This window comes from Ammospiza nelsoni, chromosome 3 (assembly GCF_027579445.1).
Source record: "Ammospiza nelsoni isolate bAmmNel1 chromosome 3, bAmmNel1.pri, whole genome shotgun sequence".
Lineage (NCBI taxonomy): Eukaryota > Metazoa > Chordata > Aves > Passeriformes > Passerellidae > Ammospiza > Ammospiza nelsoni.
This window is the reverse complement of record NC_080635.1, coordinates 84682882-84706517: the sequence shown is the minus strand read 5'-3', so window position 1 is coordinate 84706517 and position 23636 is coordinate 84682882. Positions and strand designations below refer to the sequence as shown.

General features: G+C 35.3%; 1 protein-coding gene across 2 annotated transcripts in view; it reads right to left on the bottom strand.

Annotated features, from left to right (window-relative positions):
- Nucleotides 1-2325: 2325 nt before the first annotated feature.
- SH3YL1 (SH3 and SYLF domain containing 1) overlaps nucleotides 2326-23636 on the bottom strand; it is a 45261-nt gene continuing 23950 nt past the window's right edge. For both annotated transcript variants that reach the window (XM_059468090.1, XM_059468091.1), the window contains exon 10: nucleotides 2326-2921. In XM_059468090.1, coding sequence (XP_059324073.1) covers nucleotides 2722-2921 — 200 coding nt within the window. In that variant the 3' untranslated portion in view covers nucleotides 2326-2721. The remainder of the gene's footprint in view (nucleotides 2922-23636) is intronic.

Below are 23636 nucleotides of genomic sequence, written 5' to 3'. Positions count from 1 at the left end.
CCAGAGGCACCATCTTCTTCATTACCTTTCTTCTGGATCTGGTCAGGCATCCTGTAGCTAAGGAACACAGACATGGATTTTCATGGAAAACCTCTCTTACCAGGTCATGTGTCTCATGGATGACTCTGTATCTCTAGGTTTTTGTTCCCAGACCTACTGCAGAGAAACTGAGATACAATCACTGATCCTTACAGAGCTCTTAGTTTACAGAAATGTGCAGACTGCCTTTTAGTGTAGAGTGTTTTTACTGAAAAAGCACTTTTGGAATTAGCCTAATCCCACTGATGTGAACTGATCCAGCCTGTATCAATGACATTTGGAATCAGGCAGTAGAGTTCTGTAGTGATTCAAGGTCTGTTTTTGACAACCAATGACTTTGCTTGCATTAGGCTAATTTGCTGAATCTTCTCTTTCCTACATTACATTTAAATGAAGTAAGACACATTCCAGTCATAAGATATCCTTTCCATTTAATATTTCCCCTTCAAAATGCAGCTTGGATTTAGTAATTAATCAGTGATATCCTGCAGTCTACAGACTATCATGAACACTGAGATTAGACAATCCTCATTTTCCCCCAAACTTAGCTAAGGCAATCCAAGGAACTGAATTTACATAAACAATAGAAAGATTGTGCTGTGCAAGTTCATAAATTCTGACAGTTTCATGAAAGAAGACACTTGAGATGAGTTAAGAAGCTTTAACAACTCTACATAAAGGCAAGTACACTGGCTGAAAAAACAGCCAGCATTCTGGAAATGACTGATGAAGTATTACAGCAAAATTCTGCTAGTGGATGCTTCAGCTTACACTGTATAACTGAAGTGCAGCAACAGGATATCACAAATGCAGGAGTTATTCTTTGTGAATATGTGACAATATCTAGCTTCTGGGACTATCACACTATTATAAATCCTGTTCACTGAGTCCTGATGGTGGCTTATTTGGTGTTTTCTGGCTTAAGAAGCAATAGATACAGTCTGTCAAAGATAGGTAAGCACAGAACCTGCTTTCTCACCTGAAATTGACAGATGCTACATCAGTCCCTCTAAGAGCATATATTGGCAGTATATATTTTCACTGCAGCTATATGGGTCTGTGTAACTCTTTCTCACTAGCTGGAAAATATTTACTGAAAAATATACGCAAGCAGTATGGATCTGTTCGGTGGTGGTATCTATTTGAAGACAGATTTTTCTAAATTATGAGGCAAAGCATATAAAATATTTTCACTGAAAGGTTGTAAAAACATTTGATTATGGTTTCAGTCTCTTCAGTGTCATTTTGAGTTTATCAAAATATATTTTGGTCCAGTCTGAAAGAAATCCAAAAACTTTTGCCAGTGAGTAAAAATAAATAATGTAAAGTCTTCATCTACACTAGGCTTAGCCTTACCATTCTGATAACTTAAAGGTAAAGATTACCTGATAGTTTAGTGGATCATAACAGAGCAACTATAACTTGGTTGCTGGAAAGGACACACATACTAAATTTCTGGTCCTCATAGAAGAAACAAGGACATTTTCAAGCCCAATGGAGACCAATGGAGCATAATAATCATCTTGGCATTAACTCCAAATAAAGGCAAATCCAGCAGATTCAACATTGGGAAGGGAACTAAGTTGGTTCTAAAAACCTTAAAGTCACATTCTCACCTCTGCTCTGATTTGTTACATCAACTTTAAAGGCAGCATCTGTATCTTAAAATGAAGTTGATTTACAAATATAGTCAAAACAAATTTCAAATCTGAGAATCATACTCTCATAGTATGAGATACATAGTGTAGTGCTATGCATTGCTATCACATCTATCCTACAGAAATATCTTCCCTATATTATACATATACTCTATTTACTCTGTAGTTTACTTTATGTTGCTCTTTTCTTAAAGATTAAACATTCAAAAAGTTTTTAATTGGAAGAAGCAGGAAGAATTTAGGCTCACCTGTGAACAAGAAATTTCTCTATCTTGTGGAGAGAGAGAGATCTGTGGAACAAGTTCCTACAGGAATCAAGGACAAGCCTCTGTGTTTTCTGAGGGACTATTCATGCATTTTACCAAACAAACTTTCAGAAGTGCTCAAATTCTCCAAAGCACAATAGAAGACAAGCTATCAAAGAAGCTGAACTGCTTAACTGTCACAGAGTTGTTTTCAAAAAGGTCTTTGTGTGCCTAACAATAAGAAAAACTAGAGACCAGACCTTAAGTAGTTACTAAAAAACTGCAATATCTAGAGTGATTTTTAAAACCAAGTAGTAAGTCACTTTTAACTGCCATACCTGTGGAAAAACACCTGTATTTAATAAGTAAAGAACTCAGACATATTTTGAAGCAATTTTAAGAGCATTTATTAAGGAAAGAGACCATAAATTACAATTTAATAGAAATAAACTTTTTTTCAGCATATCTAATTCTAAACTGTTTCCAATTTTTCCCTCAGGTAGAAAATAATCCATATAGCAAGACAGAATTGAAATTATACACAAATTGGATTACTTTTTGGGGCAACTTGCTCAAAAACAAAATTCTCATAAATTGACTATCACCTACTGTTTACTTAAGAAATAAATGTAAGGGAAAGTTATGCTCATATAAAGCATTTAATCTTTTCTTGTTAGACTAGTATTGATCTAAAATCTCATTTTAATAAAATATGAAAAGTTAAAATATATTTTTCAGTGTAAATATATTACTGCCTCAACATTTTATTCTGTACAAATTTAGTTGTTACTTATGGCAACATAATTGGCTGGAAAGATGCCAGTTTTTCCTCCTATTGTTCCTTCCCACCAATCAAACTGGGAATTTGTTTTAGTTGTCACTGTGATTCTGTCTCCAGCTTTGAAAGTCAAGTCACCTGGCTGTTGTCCTTCAAATGAATAAAGTGCTGTCACTTCAACTGGATCACTCCCAGAGTTATCTGAAATAAAAGAAATTAAATAAAAAGGAAATTACTAAAAGTAAATTCTTAGTGTCAACACACACACTAAGTTCTTAAATAGAATATTCTTAGATGATAATAGAAAAGGATGACAAAAATACTAAAATAATCTCTATGGACATATAAACCACTGATGAAAAATCCCCTCTGTTTCCACTATAATCTTAGGTAAGTGAAATTTGGATTCCAGCCTATCAGCACAGTCTATTTAATAAAATAATGCTCTATACAAAGTAAAGATCAGCCAGTTTTCTGTATGCCTCATATGGTCAGAGAAAGTGGGAACAAAGGTGGTGTGTTGAGGAAAGCACAAATGTTTCCTGAATGGCTGCTATCAGAGCCACTGCCCAGGTTTGAGTTTTTGTTTGTGTTCTCTGTGACAGCTTCTTCATGGAAACGGCAAAACTCAAAGGAGAAAATTTGATTTTTTAATCAAAACTCAGGATATAGGATGGCAAAATACAAAATATCCATAGCACTTCCCTTCTTGTTCCATAGGTTTTGCAGTGTCTGGGATTTTGGTGTTGGGATTTTGGTGTATCTCAGATGTTAAACAGAACCCAGTAAATGTGCCAGTGGAAAGAACTGATTATGTTTGATGTACTGGAAGTGACTTGGTTTGTATGGGGTATTTATGACCACATATACAAATGGCTTTTATTCTCCTTGCACCAGTCTCTTACATAACTCTTTCAGTTCTCAGCTGGGGTTGGAATCATGCCATAAGGCTTCTAAACTAATTTAAAAACTATCAAAATCTTGCATACTATTGTCCATTCCTGTAGAAAATTTCAGCCAATATTTATCATTTAGCCAATGTTTAGTACCACTGAACTTTAAATCTGAGTATCTTCAATTTAACAATAAATGTTTTTGCTCGATTCCTTTAACTGTCTGAGATATAGGAGGTAGTTGCTTTAGATTAATGTTGATTTAGAAAACACTTAAATCTCTCACGAGTGAATCTAAAAGTGAAAAATGGAAGGTAAAATGGAAGATTAGTTAAGAGGAAGCAATGTTTACACAGTCAGATAGAGAGATTTTAGGGTGTATTGCTCATATGGACGTGATGGCTGCATACATGATCAAGCATGCCAGATTAAAGGCTTTTAGAATTAGCTGCACCTTCTTGCTGTCAAAACTGTTGCAAAAGGGGAAACCCAACCTCTCACTAGTTTATACACTGCCAGCAGAGAGCTAGAAAGTGTGGTGAGAGAAGCATTGATACAACTTTTTTTGGTTGTTTTTTTGCAGTCTGTCTTCAGCAACTGATACCCACAGATTTTTTTTTTTTCTTCTGGTTGTTTTTATCATTTCAAAAGGAAGAGGAAAAATTTTTTTCCCTAAGGCTCACAAACACAAACTGTAGCCAAAGAGGACAGAGAAGAACAATGGACCACAAATGCACAAAGAGCACAGGGTTTTTTCCCCCCACAGCTGTCAATATATATGTTCATTCTACAGGTGAGTGCTTTCTCTTCATGATCTGCATTTTTAGCAATCACCAAAGACTAATAGAAAATTATTTAGCCATGAGCTGGGAGAGATTTGATTGCAGAGAAGTCAAGTGCCATCTTTCTTGATCACACAGTATCTCTCTCCTGATATCTACAGTCATGACTGAAAGTCATACAACACTGTTTCTTTTACTGTGAAAATAAAACCAAATTTATCAGGTCCATATCTCCACCAGTTACTCCTACCAAAAAGGCATATTGCAGCTTTTCTAAACATATCTTTTACTGTCACCACTGAAACCCTGACAGACCAAATATTCAGCAATTACACAATTTTCCTCCGAGAATTCAAGCATTTGATGCAGTTGGGATGATATGATGTGCTCTCATGCACAGTTTAGTTTGAAGCTAGATATTTTGATTGAGGAAATCATAGAAAAAGTATGAAGTAGAACATCAACTTTTTACTCCTAGCACTAACTGAAGAATAGTCAGAAAATACTGTAGCCCAGGACTCTTTAGGTGCTGTGGCATGAAAACAGTTATGACTCAGTTCCATATAAAAAGGAAGAAGGGGTGTGTTTTACCCCTGTGCCACATTCAGGTAGTACACATGGGTTAAGTGCATTTATATGCTACAATGAAGACAAAAATTTCCTATGCTTTGAGTTCTTAAATCTATGTGTTTTTATCATGTAAATGAATAATCATTCAAAGAGAATTGGAGATACTATATATTTAAAACTGCCCAAAATATATATGGAAAAAGTAGATGTTTGACAGAGCAAAAGAAAAGACTGAAAGTGCTAAAAGTGAGGTGAGATCTTATTCTCAAAAAGAAAAAGAGCTGTCAAGACCACTATGACATGCTGGACTCACAGCAATGGTAAGTAACTAATATTTATCACCTCCATGACTGAATCTGCACTAAGACTATAATTCCTCTTATACAAACTGCTGAGTATTCTGAAATTGGCTCTGTAAAAGCAGGAGGAAAAATGAAAGGAAACACGACACAAATTGAGCTTGAAAAGGTGGAAAAACATCTATATGTGAGATATCGAAGGGTAGGAGTGCATTCAATGCACTACAACCATGCCTCCAATTATTGTTTGCTCTGTCATAGGAACAAAACTGTTTTATGTGTTTCTCTTGTCCCTATACATGTGCATCTTTCCAAACATAGAGAAAACTCAAAGCACTACAGCTGAATATGAACACCCAGTTCTATGTCCTTGCCCCATTAGCTACCTGCAATCATTTAAATGCATTTTTCAGCTTTATTCCTATCAGCTCTTTCATAGCCATTCCTACTTAATTTTCCCTAGCAGCCTTTTCTCATACTATAGTTTTGTTTCATTTTGTTTCTCATAAAGATTTCAGTTCTGTAGTTTTGTAGCACAATGCAGACAGAATGCATATTTCTTGCCTCAAGAGTTCAGCATCTCATATTTATATGGATCATCCTAATAATAAGGCACCTTACATGAATGCACTGTTACAAAATCCACCACATAGATTGTAAGGAGGATCTATTCTGTGTTCTCATTTCCCAATTTCAGTTTTACACAGAAGGGTTTTAAATAAAATTCTTATATTCCACATGAAGATCCCTGAAAGCACAGACATAAACGACATTTGCAGCTCACACAAGATGGTGCTACAGTGCTACATACAGCATATGATACTAAGATCATTGAGATTCATGAGTATGCATACTACAAGAAAAACAAACTACATTGTGGAAAATCCTTATTTGTTATTGCTGTTTGAATACACACTTCCACAAACACAGTGGTCAAAACAGAAAATATAGAAATTTTGGTTGAAGGCAAATTAGTAGCCAGCATATATATTCAATACTCCAGCATACACAGGTATGGCACGTGTTTGATGACAAACTTCTATGACCACAATATCTTTCCAGTTCATTTATCTTTACATACCATAATGATTTGCAGATTTTGTGAAGGACCCCTGCTACAGATAAAAGACTTAGTGGGGTTTAAAGTAGAGTGAATTTATGGCCTCTTGGGTGTGCTACATTACAGTCCCAGAGTGAATGAAAGAGCAACAAAACTATTTTTAATTATGGCGCATTTACCGCGTAATAAAAGCATTTTCTATGAAGTTGCTGTAGAACAGATACATTGCCTACTCTTCTGTGACTCAGTTAAGAGTGCCAGTTTTTGACTACAAGGCCAGCTGGCACAGACTGGCCACATACATACCATAAACACTGACCAGAGAGATCAGCCACATGCAAACTGCCTACTGGTTCCTATAGTGGAATAAGAACTAAACTACATCTTGGAATTATTTGGGAAAGTGCAAGGTGAGAATAATGTCAAGGCAGTTTCTAACAACACAACCACATAAGTAAATGAGTTACAGTGCTTGGCCTCGTGCCTTCACACTGTTTAATTTACTAGTAGCTATAGCAGCTACTAGTTTCACATTCTAATGTGAGCTTATAAAATATTAGTAAAGCCATAGGCTGTTTACAAGACTGGATTTTGGAGAAGAAGGCATTTGTAATAATTTTGGCTTAAGCTTATGATACTTTCAAAACCCAGCTCTAAGTTGGAACACAGTTCAGCTGTGGGCCCCAAATTTAATTTTACTGGCATAGATGCATATATCCCCCAGCCATCAGCCTGATGCTGAATATCTTGCAGAAGATGTGCTGCTTTTGGCCATGGACACAGCAATAAAACCAAAACAAGTTTCATGTACTTGAGGTTAGTGATGAGATTGCTAAGCACCCACTTTGCAAATTTTGCTAATTGTCAGTAATTTGAGTGTAATTTGTCAGTAATTTCACTCTCTGCCCCCTTAGTGGGATGTGAAAGAGAAATGGAGGGCTAAAAGTAAGAAAACTCATGGACTCATGGGTTGGGATAAGAACATTAAAATAATCTAAATAAAACAATATTTTTAAATTAAAATGTAAGGAAAAGGAAAATAACAAGAAGAGAGAGAAATAAAACCCAAGATAAGCAGGCAATGCAAAGAATGGCAATTGCTCACCACTAACCAAATTATGCTCAGCCTGTTCCCAAGCAGTGGCCCCCTAGGCAGCTTTCCCCCAGGTTTATATACTGAGTATGACCCTGTGGGATATCCCTTTACCCAGCTGGGATCAGCTGTCCAAACTGTAATAGAATTCTTATTGCTTAAATGGAGGCCGAGAAAACTAAGCAACCACATGGACCCTGTTTGTGCAGAAGTAAGATAAAACCAACAAACAGACCTAATGATGGAAAACAACTAACAGATTGGGCAGATGCAAAAATCTGTGCTTTTGAAAACAAACATATCAAGTATCAGAAAGGTTTAGTATACTAGTACACTGTTCAGAGGATCAGGTATTTCTTATAGGTTTAATATGAGAGATATTACTAACAGTGAACAGACAAATATTAGTTCTTTACTCATTATGGGCTTTTTCTTGGAAAGGGTTAGTACTGAGTTTATAATCAGAGTTAGGAAAGAATTCAAAATAGGATAAAGAACTATGTCAATTACTGGGCCCAGTAAATCTGGAAATCTGAGTAAAAAACAGTAATTGGTGCCATTAACAATGAAGACTTAACAGGAAATTTTAATGTCAACCTTAGAAAATGGTCTAAACACCATCACCTGCTAAGATACCACTGTGAGTGTAAATACTGTCTGTATACATTTATTGGTTACATGCCTGAAGGATGTTAAAAAGTAAGACTATCATCAAGCCCCAACCAAACACGTTAAGAGTGGAATACAACCATTAGCTTAATTCAACAGCTATAGATGAGCCTATGCAAAGAAAGCAAACTATATCATAAGCTGCATTAGGCAAAGTACTGACAACAGATCAGGGGAGGTGATCTCCTTTACTCAGCACTGGCATGGCCACACCTGCAGTGCAGTCCAGTTCTGAGATTCTCAGTACAAGAGAAACATAGGCATGCAGGAGACAATCCAGCAAAGGGCCACATGGAAGCTGCCATTGGGGCATCTCTCCTATGCAGAAGGGCTGAGAGAGCCCAGGGAAGAAAAGGCTTATCAGTGTCTATAGATATCTGAAGGGACAGTAAAAACAGGGTGGAGTCAGGCTCTTGCCAGTGATGCCCAGTGACACAGGCAATGGGCATGTACTGAAACACAGGAAGTGCTGACTGAACATCAGGAAACACTTTTTTACCCTAAGGGTGACTGAACAGATTTCCTAGAGTTTTCATCTTTGGAGGTATTCAAAAGATATGAACCCAATCCTGCTTGAGCAAGGGGGTTGGACTAGATGATATCTAGAGGCCTTTTTCAATCTCATCCATTCTGCAATTTGGTGAAAAACTTCAAAGAGACTTTTGAAATAAAGTTACCTGAAAGTATAAAAGCAGCACGAAAATTTGTAATTGTAGGGAGTTTGGACCGGAACAGCTGTAATCAAAACCCAGCTGGATACTAATGGAACTCACACTGTCAGCATCATCTGATGGTCAGGCCAGACAGAGCAGACTTCTCAACACACACTGGCTAGCCTGTATCCAGCTAGGGGAGTGCCCTATTACGGAGCACACCTAATAGGGACTCCCATTTCTCTGAGAATGTGACCTCCTGGTAAGGCCTACTTGTCAACATATGGATCAGCGTGTTGTAAGGAGCTGCGCTGGCACACAAACAAATCAGTTTAGCCTAGGACTGACAGAACAACTCTTAGATCAGAGTTTAGTAAAATAAAGGGCTGAAGAGAAAGACTTATTGGTGGATGAGCAATATGAGAAATGAGATGAGGCAGTAAATTACAAGAGTATTATCGTACAGGTATGTCAGCATTTGCTGTGTTCCTCAACTGACAGAGCTAGATGTAAAAACTAAAAGGTAACACTGGCTCTTTGCAGGATAAATGAGAAGGAGAAACTAAAGATCGAAATTTCTGACTTGAGAAATGCAGCAGCATTGGGCCCTGATGATGACTAAAGGCAGGAAGAGAAATGCTTAAAGTTCAATTTTGAAGTAGGTAGGTGAACCACTAAGTTAAATCTGTGATACTAACAAGATTGAGATGAAAGCTAGATCTGTCAGAGGTTCTGTCTGAGCTCAAAGACATACTTAACATGAGAGCCAGTGGGGGAATGTAAAAGATGGACAAAATGATAGGGCAGGAAATTACCTTTGAAGCAAGAACTGAATCTAGATGAGAGCAAAGAAATATTGAATTTGCAAAGGTCAGAGGAAAGGATGTTGCAACAATTGAATCATAATAGGACGAAAACATAGACAAAAGCAGAGACAGAAAGAAAAGGCTGATCTTTAAAGTGGTACCCAGAGAACATCTATAGGTCTCATTGCTCCTATAGTGAAAGTAAGAACTTCTAAAGAAATTCAAGTTGAAGAACACATGAGCTCTGCAGCGGTTGCCAAGATGAAGTTTAAGATTCTATTTGGCAATTTTTATCTAGAATTCGCAATTAGTTAACAAAAGAATATCTGAGTAAAGGAGAAATAGAAATTATTTGAAGAAAATATTATTTAGTAAATTAAAAGCAACAAAGAACAGCTAGCTGGGAAAACTTAGCAGAAAAATAGAGGGCTGAATATGGAAGACTTTTCAGTGAGACACCCAAAATATAAATGTAAAGGTGATTACAGACATAGCCCAGCAATAGAATTCAAGGATCTCAAGTATTACCAAAGAAAACAGAAGATGAATATTAATATAACAGGTTACATACAGAATGATGGAATGCAATTACTAATATGTGGTTGTACACAGGTCAGCAGAGACTTGGAAGTAAGAGTTACATTTATGTCAGTTAATGGCTCCTTTCCATGTTATTGAACTTGATGTCCCCAAATGAGAGTCCAGGTTCCAGTGCCAAATCACATTGGCATAAATTAGCAAAGACTAATTTATCAGCATAGATAGAACCAATGGCTTGAACAGGGAGCAAGAGAAACTCTTTAAAAGAAGGTGAAGCATACTACTGAAGAAGTTCAAAACAAGAAAAAAGATTAGATAACAGCAGTATGATCAGCTTTGGACTTCACAAGATGAAGCATGAGATGATAATGCTGCAAAGAGATATTGTGGGCTGGAGGGTTAGAAAGAAGCAACTAGATCAGATAGATACCTGGGACAGAGAGAGAGAGAGAGAGGGGAGATAAAACAATGAGAATTTTCTGCATCGGGGAGAGCTCTCAAGTTTAGAGAAGATGTGAACTGAGTAAAACCATCTTATCTGCATCAGTGTCCTCCTGAAAGATAAACAGTATGAACAGGTAAAAGGCAACAGACACTGGTTAGGACCTGAAGCATGGTCTAGTAATGCAAGGCCTCCATACAGGTGAGACCAGCAGCTCATAACTGAATGAAGCACATTCTCTGAGACTAGGTCAGAGTCTGGTATGTGGCCAGACAATAAACTGGGTTTTTTGCCACTTCTCTTTTTACCCCATTAGTCATCTGGGGAGGTTATTTCACAGTGTATCCCCCTGGCTGCTAAGATAACTTTCTTAATGTCTAGCTCCAAATAATTCAGTATTGGCATACTGTTTTGTTTTTTTTTTCTTTTTGTTCAACATTGTCCTTTGGTTGAAACCTTTCTTGACAATTATATGCTTGATTTATGCTTTTATAGTCAGAACCCATTTTTTCACACCTTCAGACTGTTACACTAAAAATAAGATAGTTACCACATCTCAGAGACTCCTTACTCCACTCATTCAATCATTTAACTTCTCCACATCTATTCAGATTAACCTACTCGTGCAAATGAATAAACAGAATATCATCATTAGGTAAAAGGCCTGTAGTAACTGACCTTTCACATTACCAATAAACAAAGAATTGTTTAAATGGAATGGTGAAGGAACAGAAGGAACAGAGAACTTACTTTTTGGAGAACATGGGTTTTCATATGAATGTGAAAATTGTAATTAAAAAAAAATTTGTGATGAATCCGCACATGAGACTGTTGAATGGTTTTTTCTAATGAGGAGATAACCATGAATGAAGAAATCAGCAAATGAAAAATGGAAGGGAAAGGAGAGCAGAGAACACTGCAGGAACTGGAAGCCACAGAAAGGTGAAGTGCAAGAACAGGAGAAGTATTAGTGATGTAGCAGAGCCACTCTTGTAGCTGAAGACTGAGCTAAGAGTAAAATATGTGATAAAGCTAGACAACACAGAGCTAAAGGGTCAAATCCATTGAGAAGAATCTTAATGAAGTTACAGAAACAAATAACAAAGATCAAGAAATCAGGGGAATGTGTACATAATTTAAAGAAACTTAAATATATCTAGAGAGGTATTTTGAAAATTAATGGATGTATTCCAAATCTCAGAACTCTAAACCCAGAGCCAAATTGGAACTCAACATAATACAGTACTGAATACAGGTAATACTCACTAGTCTGACAATCACCAATTGAACAAAAAGTCATTGGTTCCATAAACTGCTTTAATAGTAGTGGATTATCAAAGTAGAGAAGTCTATTTGTACAATAATGGAATCTACTTTAACGTTACAAAAAGGAAAAAAATCAAAAAACCAAAAAAAAAAAAAAAAAAAAAAAGCAGCTACCAAACAGAAGACTAGAGGGATGCAAATTTAAGAGGGAAGATAAATATGTCTTTGTGATTAGTGCCTTGATCTGTTCCCTGGCCATAAGAAATACTAGCACATGAAGTAAATGGTGCAGCTGTTTCAAAGAGACTAAGGAACCAAGCCTAAAACTGGCCTGTTGATATTAATTTAGAAAATACTTAAGTTCAGCATTAATCAGGTTGAAGTCAAAGCATTAATTATGTACCAGACCAGTGATACAGAGAGAGAAACTGGACAGTGCATTGTCTGATACAATGTTAATTCTGCATCGCTCTTTTCACCAAAGAGGTTATGAACCTGAAAATACCAAAGCCTCAGTGACACGGTACCTTTTTCAAGAATGAGAAAAATCCAACATCTTGGCTGTATATGATCAGTCATACTGGGGAATATCTACCTTTTACTCTATCTAAACTTACCCCTTGGTTTTCTTTATATTTGAAGTCTATTTCTGAACTATTATTTAGAAGAGCAGCTAAAAAAGAGATTTGATGTCTTAGGTGAATTGCATCAGGGACAGTCAAAGAAACATTGGAAGGGAAGTGAGAAGGAGGTGTGGCAGAAAGATGTAAGGCTTAGTGCTGGGTTTTAAAGGAAACCACTAATTATTCTAACATATCTGTCTGCTGAAAGCTTTTCAGTCCTTTAATGCTAAGGATAGCACACCTTATCTCACTATGACATTTTGTAATTGCTTTTGAAAATTTTAAAACAGGAAAGAATACTAGTTTTAAATGCAAAATATGTGAATTATAGTAGTCTTGATCATCATAAATCTGATAACACTATGAGTTATAACATAGAAAAAACAGAAGATACTTTGTGGATATTCTAAAACCAATCTACATCTGTTGATAATCGGAAAGCAAAGTTGTGTCAGTATCTAAAGAATACATGCATGCAACTGAACTTCTCTCCTTATAAACAAAGCAATGGAAACAATTTCATTAATGTTATAACAGTCAACTTTTCACAGAATAATTCTGAAAACGATACTCTCATATGTAAAGAAATAAAGATTAAAAAGTACAGAATTGTACATTCATTACTACATGAACATTTAAAAAATTAATCTCTTTTACAACTAATTTTTCCACTCATGACTTTAGAAAGCAATCAAAATGATGAAAACTGCAACTAAAAATAGTATTCTGTTATTTAAATAAAAAACCACATAGTTTGCAATGGGTGTGACTACCATATTGAATATCTTCTCAAATTTAAAAACCTCTTGCATATATTATGGAATACTTTTATGAAAAAGGACTGGGTCATTTACTTCCTGGAATGTAAAAAAAGAAAGAAAAATTCCAAAGTAATGAAATATTTAAACAACACTACCTCAAAATGTCCCTTTATGACCACATACAATGATGACTACATGACAAAAGCAGTAACTCATTCCATATAACTTTTCGAAAATTGGCATCTTGGAGACTAAGATATCATTAAGTATAGTTCACTGAATATGTATACTTTTTAATATTTTATGTTTGAAAAAGTTTAATGCAAATAATAGTCCATGTTCTGATGATGTCTAAATTGCAAGGCTTTACATGTGTAAGGGGTTTCCAACAAATTTAAGTAATGTCAGTTTTGGCTCAAAGTTGCAGCTCAGAGCCACAGAGGTGATGTTGAATTCACGTTCACAGATAGGATGAACAAAAGTTAAGTCAAATCACTGCATTAGCTAAGTTACAATGTCATGATAAGCAGAAATAAAACATATCACAATGCTGAAATTCACTTATTGGGCCTTATTGGGCAATGTTCATTTGGAAGCTTTACCTTTCACTATGTCTGAAGGCCTAAATAGGCCTTAAAGAGCAGAATCTTGGCAAAGTGGCAAATGATCTGTTTAAAAACTTATGAAGGAAATGAAGTAAGGAAAGTCAGAGAAAAGATGAAAGAAAGTGCTATATGAATTACTACACAGAGAATAAGAGGTCAGTAAATTAAAAGATTTTATGGCTTTCTTCTATTGTAACATGACAAAACATCAGAGAGGACTGGGAAAAATGGACTAAAGAAGAACCACATTGTCATGTATTATACACTGCGACCCTGTAGAAATTAACTTTTCAACTCCTATGTGGCAACAAAATATTATGCATTCTAATTGCTACTCAGAAAAAATCTTCAAGCAACTCCCATTTAGAAAGAAAAATAGTAGCCTAACTGTATCCTAAATACTAAAAAGTCATGAAAATAATTTCAGTTCTTGAATCACACCAGTACACAGATGAGCTCCTTTCTCTACCATATGTGCTCATTTTCCATATTCTTAGCTCTCACCTCTCAGCTTTTAGCTTAAGAAAAAAAGGGGTTTATTTCAGCTTTTAGAGCAGAACAGATGTATACTTACTTACAAATTTAATTTTAGTTGTTTCCGGACAAATAACAAATCAAGTGTTTGTTCAACCAAGCCTTAAAAATGAAATCTCAAATGTCCTATTCACATTAAACTACTAATTTCCTTAATGGCCTTTTTAATTTTGTTTTTTAAATGCAGACTCACCTCAAAAAACCCTCTGCATACACAAAACAACAACCTCAGATCTCACTGAACAGATGTTTGGGAAGGCCTAAATATGCACAGTAGATTTGACATTTTACATCTACAGGTACGAATCTGCTATAATCAGATATATTCTGTACAGATACTTGAAGTATGTCATATGCCACCATTGATCAAAATAATCTCCAATAAGGCTCATCTGATCAAAAGTCAGGAGACATGATATTCAGCAAATCACTCTCAGAACAAATAATATCTCGCTTAGCTGTTTCTTTGCCAATAATTCTGGCTTGTTTTGTGCAAGTAAACAAAATCACCTGTCTTTCTCTCTCTCTACTTTCTGAATAAAAGCTTGTAAGACACTCAAGTATTTAAATTCAATATTGAAGCCTGCAAATAATCAGTTCTTCGTGACTAAGAAAATGAGGGTGTTTTTTTTGCGTGAAGTGAGTTTCACTGTCACTGGGGTAAAACCACTCTTTAAATGCCCCACAAATGCCTATTTGTGCCCAGTTAAACAATTTTGCAGTAAAGCCTCAACAGATAAAAAGTTCATCATCAACTGCAAATCTTTATGCACAGAATGAAGATATTATACACACACTGTTGTAAGAGACTCACAAAACCCAGGAGAAGACTTAGGTATTTTTGACCTCTTCTATATAAGCTAGAAATTGATAATTTCAAAGCAGATTGCATATTGCCAACTTGAGTTGTTACTGAACAGTGTCAGGTCTAGCAAACAAAACTGGTGATTGAAACAGACCTGACTATATTTAAAGTTTAAGTCACTGTGCAAATTTAGCTCATTCAGTATGAAACGTATTTCGCTGGTTTTGAGTTTCTGGTCTACTGGGGAACATGCTGGCTCATCATCTTCATCTGCTGATGGAATGCTTTCTATCTTTGTTTCAGCAAACTCAGCTTTTGCATTAAAGAAGTGCCTTTTTTGTTAAGCATCTGTGGATGTATTTGATATTTAGGATATAAAAAACCCCTACCTCCTGCTTGCAAGAGTCAATTCCATAGCAGTACTTTTGCTGATTACTTTTTGTATTTTTCTGACATTTCAAAAAACAATTAGATTTTCATTCAAAGTGAAAAGGTCAAATAAACCATATCAATGTCAAGGGCTTTATCATGCTCAACATGACATTAATGCAAATAATGCCTGTGCTGAAATCATACTGCAAAAGCTGAGATGCAATCCTAAGCACAGCCTTCATATTCTGAAAAGCAAAGTACAGTCACCAGAACTGAGCTGTTTTATTCAGGTCAGACTGATGATTTAGGAATGATCTGGGACTCCCATGTTGACAAGCTTCTCCATGTTTCCTCTACACATACCAAGTTAGCATCTCAATCTCAATACACTGTCTGCATTTTGGTCAGCTTCAAAATTTCTGCCAAGGGTATTATTGGCACATAACCTGGTTCACTTGAAGTCATAGAAGTCTTAGCTTTTACAAAGGTCTGGGAAAAAATCTACAGCTTCTAGAAAAAAACCAAAAAGTAGTAAATTTATTCTATACAGTTTCTGCAAGTTTCTTAGGGTTATACTTTGTGAAATACTGATTGACTTTTTTTTTTGGCTTTTTTTTTTTTTTTTGCTTTGCATGGAGAGATTCTTCTCTGCACTGGCTAGAAAAATGGTTAAAATGACAAAATTATATGAGACAGAAACTATGTTATATGTAAATATACTAAATAATAATACTGCACAAGGCCTCATTTGAAGGTCTGTTCACAATCTGTATCATCAGTGTTTAAAACTGGTTGAAAACAAAGTGGGCCAAGAATAGAAAGCCTGTTTTCAAGGCAAAATGAAAATGAGCTTTGCAGAATAAAACAAATTAAAGATGTTACTACTTCATTGCAAGGGAATCAGACAGGAAAGAAATTTTGCTATAGAAGTAGAATGCATAAGAAAAAATTAATTAATCTTGATAAGAAAAAATATGGATGAAAACAAGGAGTGTCAAGTCATTGTGAAAGGGAACAAGTGAGTATCTCTTGTTTTAATACAAAGTCTAGCACTTTCATGATAACATTTATATTTTATATGAACACCTGCAATATATAGAAAACTCTTGTTAACTTTAGCTGCACTAAGGGACATAGGGGCTGTTGAAATTGATGATAGGATTTCTTCTTTCCACAATTACTAATTCTCATTGTTTTTTATGTTCCTTCAGCAGCAGTACAGCTATTATTAATTCTATTTACACCACAGGCTTCATCAACTTATAATTTCAAAAGGTATTCAATCAATGTTCCCTTCCTGTGCCAAATGGTGACTCAAGCAATTGTACTTCCACTGACAGTATCCCATGGCACAATCCCGTAATGATTTGACCACAGTTTAAACTGGTAGGCAAAAGGTAGATTGCCCCATTCATTACAGAACAGCTTCAGCAAGAGCTAGAAATGACACAGAACCATAAACTAGAGCCTAATCTGATCAGTGCAAACTCTGCAACCTGCAACATTCACCATCACATGGATGAAGCATCTTGGACAGTCATTAGATCAGCCAATATCAGCCATGGAGTGCTGATATTACACTTGCCAGTGAAGCACAACCAAACTTTGCAGAATACTCAATACATCAGCCTAGTCAATTATGATAAAGTTCTTGAAATGAAAAAGCAAACAGTACCATAATTTTCAGTTCAAATTCAAGTGTGGTATTAACAGTATTCTTCATACATATGCTTTTAAGTCAAGTAAAATATTGGCTATATAGACGCTTTTTAAAAAGAACTAACAGTAATCACATCCCTTGGTTCAAGCATGAGGGAATTCAGGCTTGCAAATGGGATTCAACCACTGGCTCAAATTTGTCCAATGTACAATATATGTGAAGGCAGATTTTTCCCTTTAACAGTATCTCCAAACTTACTCTGCTGTCTCAACTCAGATTCTGTCTCATCCTTCTGTAGTTGCTGACAAAAGGCAGAAATGTCAGGAGTAAAGAAGACACAGTCTAAATCTTTTGGCAGAGACCAATACTTGAAATTGTAGACCAGAGAAAGCTTTCCCATTATATTTTTCCTTACAGAGGAATTTTCTATTTTCCTATTTTTAATCGTCTTTTGACACCTTCCTTGCTACATAGCAAAGGAGCTGCTAAAAACACAAAGATGCAACACTGAGAGAAAAGGGGGAAGAGGGGTGCAAGTCTCACTGTGTATGAAAAAACTAACACTTCCTTTCCACAAGAGTAGAGGTCACTTCTAGCTAAGCTTCTTCATGAAAAAAACAACCAGAAAAATAATATTTGAAGGTTACCTAATATGGCAAAAAAAATCATTCATGAGAAAGACAAACCAAATTAAATATAACCAGAGAAGTCTCAATGGAAACCTTGCCAGACCTCTCCATGAAAAGGTAAGAAGTTTCTTGAAACCTTGTCTTTTTGTAGACGTGAAAAGCATTATTACATAATTTCTAGAACAGTTATTTGCTGTACTAGTTCAGCTTACATTCGTGTCTGGTTTATTTGTTTTTTTTTTCCTTGGCCTCCTATTCTTTATTCAGGGATTGACAGTGTTTCTACAAAAGGTGAATGACCTTCTTGGTTCAATCAGAAATATCCAGCTGGCTGACCTGCATGATGAAACACCGAACCAGCACAGCCAGAGTAGATGCAGGACTCCAGGTTCCTCCATGACTGAGAATATATCACAGTCTGGGGAACCCTGATTTTACTGCTCATGGGAAAATACATTTCAAGTGGGCGTTCCATCAGGGTGAAAAACAATAATTTACCATAGAAAAGAAAGTCTTTCCTTAGCATTTAGTATAAAGTAGATGTTCTTGTCCCTCCTATAAGGATGGATCTGTAAAGCATCAGCCCAAAGACCTGCATTTCTTATAATAGTGTTAGACTTTGTCTCAAGTCAGTAGAGCACAGTGGCATTTCACCTCACACTGGAGAGAAATCCTGAATATCTATCATTTCCTTGAGCTAGTCAAAACTTCTGGTTGGCTTCAAGAACTATAAATTAAGCAGAAGCTCCCATACTCCCAAAGGTTTTTCTGGATAATAGACAGGAAAGCAATTTAAGCTTGCTTTAGTCTTACTGCTTGAACAACACAGAAGAAAATACTGTCTAAACAAGTACACAGCTTTGAAACAACACTTAAAGCATGTATTCCAGATGCTAAAGCATTCATCTGTATGTGTTACAAATGCCTTCAGAAAATATTTCAATCTATACTATTTAACATTTATATGCTCCTGTGAACAATTTCATGTTTTAATTTTGTGAATCAGAATTATCCCCTTAGCCGTGCTTTACACTTAAAAAAATATGCATAGATTGCACTGAATTTTTTCTGTGCTTTAGCTCTTATTTCACAATTTGTATTCCAAACAATTAAAAAATGCCATGAAAAAATATTGTTACCCATGCCGGAGTAGCTGGTTCATACTTAGCACAAACAACAGCACTCTGCTCATGCATGCACACATACATCAGAAAGACCCCAATTTCATTCTAGCATGTCTGACCTCAATCTCTCTGTGCCTTGTTGTATTTTGAGTTAGCAGATTATATACATCAAGTTATTTGTTTCAGTATGACCAGTGAAGGCCTGCATGCTGCATATTTTCCTCTCAGCTTGCCACAATATAAGCCATAAGCAGCTTGATTATCTGACTTATCACAGTCATGATAGTAATACTACAATCCTAGTAAAAGGGAATCAGGGATAAAAATAGTCTCAAAAATAATTTCCTGGGATTTCCTGGGTTTCGTTAGTATTAAGAAAGAGCTCATAATAGCAAGAAAATTAATACTGTGGGAGACCACCAGATGGATGTTTTATTTTTTTAGTAACTAAATATAAACATGTCACAAAGTCTTGCCATGAAAAACACAAAAATAGACCAAGCTCAGCTAAAACTCTTAAAACAAAACAAAAGCACCCATACTTTAGTTTACCAAATTAGTAGACAATGTTATGAAGGATTATGGCAGAAACATTATATGCCTCACTTTGCAAAATTTTTCTAAAACAAATAGCTATTTGTCACACTGAGCTTATTGATTTTGTAGTTTATAATCTGCTAAGAGTTTCTCATCAAATTATACTATTGAACGAACAGATTACTGCACAGCTTAATGAGGGTTCTTCCTTACTATAGTTCTACTTGATCCTTCAGCAAATCTCTTCCTTTCTTGGAAAAAGAGTAATTCATAAACTGAAGAATAAAAAGTGAGGTTTTTTTCAGTTTCAGATACACAGCACATATCCACAACACCTAAAGAGTATGTACACATCTGATTTTATTGTGTTTTCATGGATGATTTAATTTCCAGTTCAAAAGCAAAATGCATTTTTCCCATCACTGTGAACCACAGAGTTTTGCTCCATCCTTAAAAAGAAGAGGTTCTGGACTCCTTCTCCATTCCAGGTCTATGCAGATATCAGATACAAAAAAAACCTATTTGATAATCTTAATTAAATGTTAAAAGTTTTTGATTAAATTTTACTACAGTTCAAGTTGGCAAAGGAAATTTCAGAACGATGAAACCATTTTGAATCATCCTGATCCAAAACAGACAGAAAGAAGCACATAATGAAATATGGACAATATCCTAGAAAGGCAGGCTTGACTTTGCTTTCTAACAACAAAGCAAAAGCAAAAATTCATGCATTACACTGAGAAAAAGTTAGTCTGAGACCACAGAGATAGCTGATTTTGTTTGTATGAAAACTCATTAAATATTTTTACTTTCCTGCTATTGTGCTTAGTCTTAATTGAAATAAAAATGCCCAAGTCAAAAGTCACTCATCAAGAGGAGATTTGGGCACACTTACATTTCTCTTGTAGCACAGCTGTCAGATTTTTTGGTCAGTGGGCATATCTAAACATGGAACTGCACAGTGAATACAAATAGTTGCATGTTAGATTTCCAGTTAAATCTGAATTGTTCCAAAATAGTACTGGTTTTTCTCAACCTAAGTTGAGAAATACATATATAAAAAATAAAGTGATTGCTTCAATACATATTTACCAAAGCAAGCCTATTTTAAAGTTGCAAGAACATGAGTGATGCTCTCTTTCAGCAGTTCTATGTAAAAATTCCATTTTTTCATTATACTGTGTTAAAAAAGCTCAGCACCACACATAAGTAGAGGTACTAATTAATGCAGAGACTGCTAGCATGGTGTCCATGTTCCAACTTATATTTTCTTTTCCAAGTTTGATCAATATTATCCCAAAGAGTAATACCTTTCAAAATAACAAGATAGCAAGTTAGATGTAAACTGAACTGCAGAACAGGAATGAAGGTAAAATAAGTGAAACAGGAGGTGAAATCACAAGCAAAAAAAAAAAATATTAAAGCTTTTTACCTCAGAAGAGGTCTATGAATTCTTAGTCCATATCATTCTCTTGGCTTAGTTAAAACATTTGTAACTGGCCACAAAAAATCCATAATGTACTAACAAAGGCAAATTCACATACAGATCCCTCAATTTTCCTTGACAAAATACACTTCAGGAGGCATGAAAATCTGTCTTGGAATTCTCTTGGGAAGCAGATTTTCACAGATCTACTGAACCATCTGGTGTTCATAGATTACCAAAAGAAGCACTGAGATCATCTCTGAAATTACAGAGAAGTGGGCCAGGCCTGATTCCTGGAGAACTGTAACCATGAAAAGCAGCAGCTCTGATGTATTCAGTTAACACAAACTGCATTTGCCACCTCATGGTACCACCTGATCAAAAAGGGTTGATATTGCCTCAATTGTTTTAAACATAGATAAGGAACACTCAAGAAGTTATAAATAAATAAATAAATAATAGAAAATTTAAGGACTGGAGTTTAGTGCAAATTCATTAGAGCTTTTAGGAGCCCAAATCTTATTGATGCCAGTGAGCTCACAGCTCAGAATTTGGTATTTGTGTTATTACTTAAAATTTGAGAAGAAAGAGAAAATGACTTTTGACAAAGAGCTCATCAATCTGTTTGGCAATCAAAAGAAAGATGAAGGAAGACCAAAAAGTGATTTGATTACAGCACAAGTGTCTCAAAGAGAACAAGAAGGGAACAAAAATAAAAGCTCCTCTGCATAGTAAGGGCTCTTTAATATAGCAAAGAAAGCCACAACAAATTTTGTCTAAAAGCTGCAGACAAATTCATGTAGGAAGACATGAATTTTTAATAATGAGGTTGACAAATCACTCAAATCATCATTGAAGGAAGAAGGTTTTTTTTAGCTTCTTAAAAACAGTGACAATTTTCTCATCTGCCTCCATATCCTCATCAGTAGGTTTCACATAGCACTTCTTTCATATGCAAGAATATAAATATATGCCTATTGGGACAATAACAATCTGTTAATATTTTATTTTATTTTCAAAGTGAAAGGTTTCTGCTGAAAAAAACCGAGTCAAAATTCATATTTTGGGGGTCTTTTTTAGTTTTACGGTAATCAGGTTGGAGTGTGTTGATTTTATGCACAATAGTTAAAAAGTTCAATGGCTGCAGATAATTTACTGCATTCAAAAATCCAAAGAAGAAGGCAAATATTTTTCTCAAGATAAAATTTTAAAATATTTACTTTAGTAATTCTGGAAAGTAAGAAAGACAGTGTTTCTGAAAGCAATCTAAAAAAAACCCCTGAAATATTCAGGATTCACATCCACAAGTTCCTATGGGTTTCCTGAGCACATCACATGAACCCTTAAAAAATGCACACAGCATCATTACTTTCTCCAAATTTTCAAAAAATACTTATATTGTTATCAAAAGAACTGCTTTTGTGTTCACTATGAGTATTTTGTCTTACAGTATTGTAAGAATTTAAACCCATAGTGAGATTTGATAATTATGAAGAATAATGAAAGCACACTGCTTGGAAGGAAGAAATTTCTTCCATTTTCATCCCCACTCTTGTCTCAAGTGATTGTTTCAGCACCTTGGCAATTTCAAGTTATTCTTTACCAAACATGTGAAACAGTCCTTTTCTGATAAACTGAGCTGAAGAAAAAGCAAAAATTATCTGACTTCTGATTTGAACAAACTGCCTGTTATTTATTCAGTTCTCAACAACATTCACCTCAACCCAGGCCCAACTTTTACTAGCAGATCACTGCTCCTGCTGCTACCAGTTCAGCTGGGAAACCACATCACTGTAACATTTTCAGAATTGTATACTATTCAGCACACTGTTAGGAGGGTATGCAGGAAGTAATCATTTAGCTATATTTTTGGTTACTTGCTGCTCTATGGCAGAATCCCAAGGAGAAAAAACTACAAATCAAAACACTAAAGAAAATTTAATATCTAGGATTAGATATTCCAGTGTGACAAACTATGAACCTAATGTATCTAAAAAATGGTTCTAATGAAGTAAGCTCCTGAGTCTACAATGTCCAAGCAGTCAGTAAAGAATTATGGGTTGTTTGTATTACAGATGTGGTAAAGAAGTCCAAAGAATCATCCACCCAGAAAAAGAAAGCTATGTTGTAGTAATAAATCTTGGAAGGGCCAGTAAGCCCTTTTAGTAGACTTTACAATAAAGAGGGGACAAGTAGAAAAATGAAATGCAAATGCCTAATTCTAGTAAAGGAGAAGGCATGAACTTTCATGCTCATAAGCAAATCAAATTTCTTTATTTAGTGAATCTTCAGAAAAATGTCTACCAGTGTATAAAATTCATAGTTCACTGAATCCCAATAACTGTTGCAGCTGCTAGTTTGTTGTGTTTTTTTGTTGTGGTTGTTTTGGGGTTTTATTTCCCAGAATTGTAAAAGGTCTGTGCAATTTTTAACTGCATCTAAATAAAATGCGTGGTATTCCCAAGTTTCTGGAAACATTTAAAACACTACTGAAGCTCATTTTACAAAACGAAATGCATTACCTTAAGCATTATTCAATTACATGAAAACAATCTTGCAACTGAGTTCAAGTATCATGTTATCAGTTAGGAAAATAATGTTTTTCATTTATCATTTTCTTGCATTTGAAAAAGGTTATATTACATTACTTATCTCTATAATTCAAGTACACAGAAAATAATTAAAAATGTTTCATCCACAAGTCTAGCTCTTCTTTCACCTAATGAGAAGAGTTAATGTTTCAACCTTTCTACTACTTGTATAACTG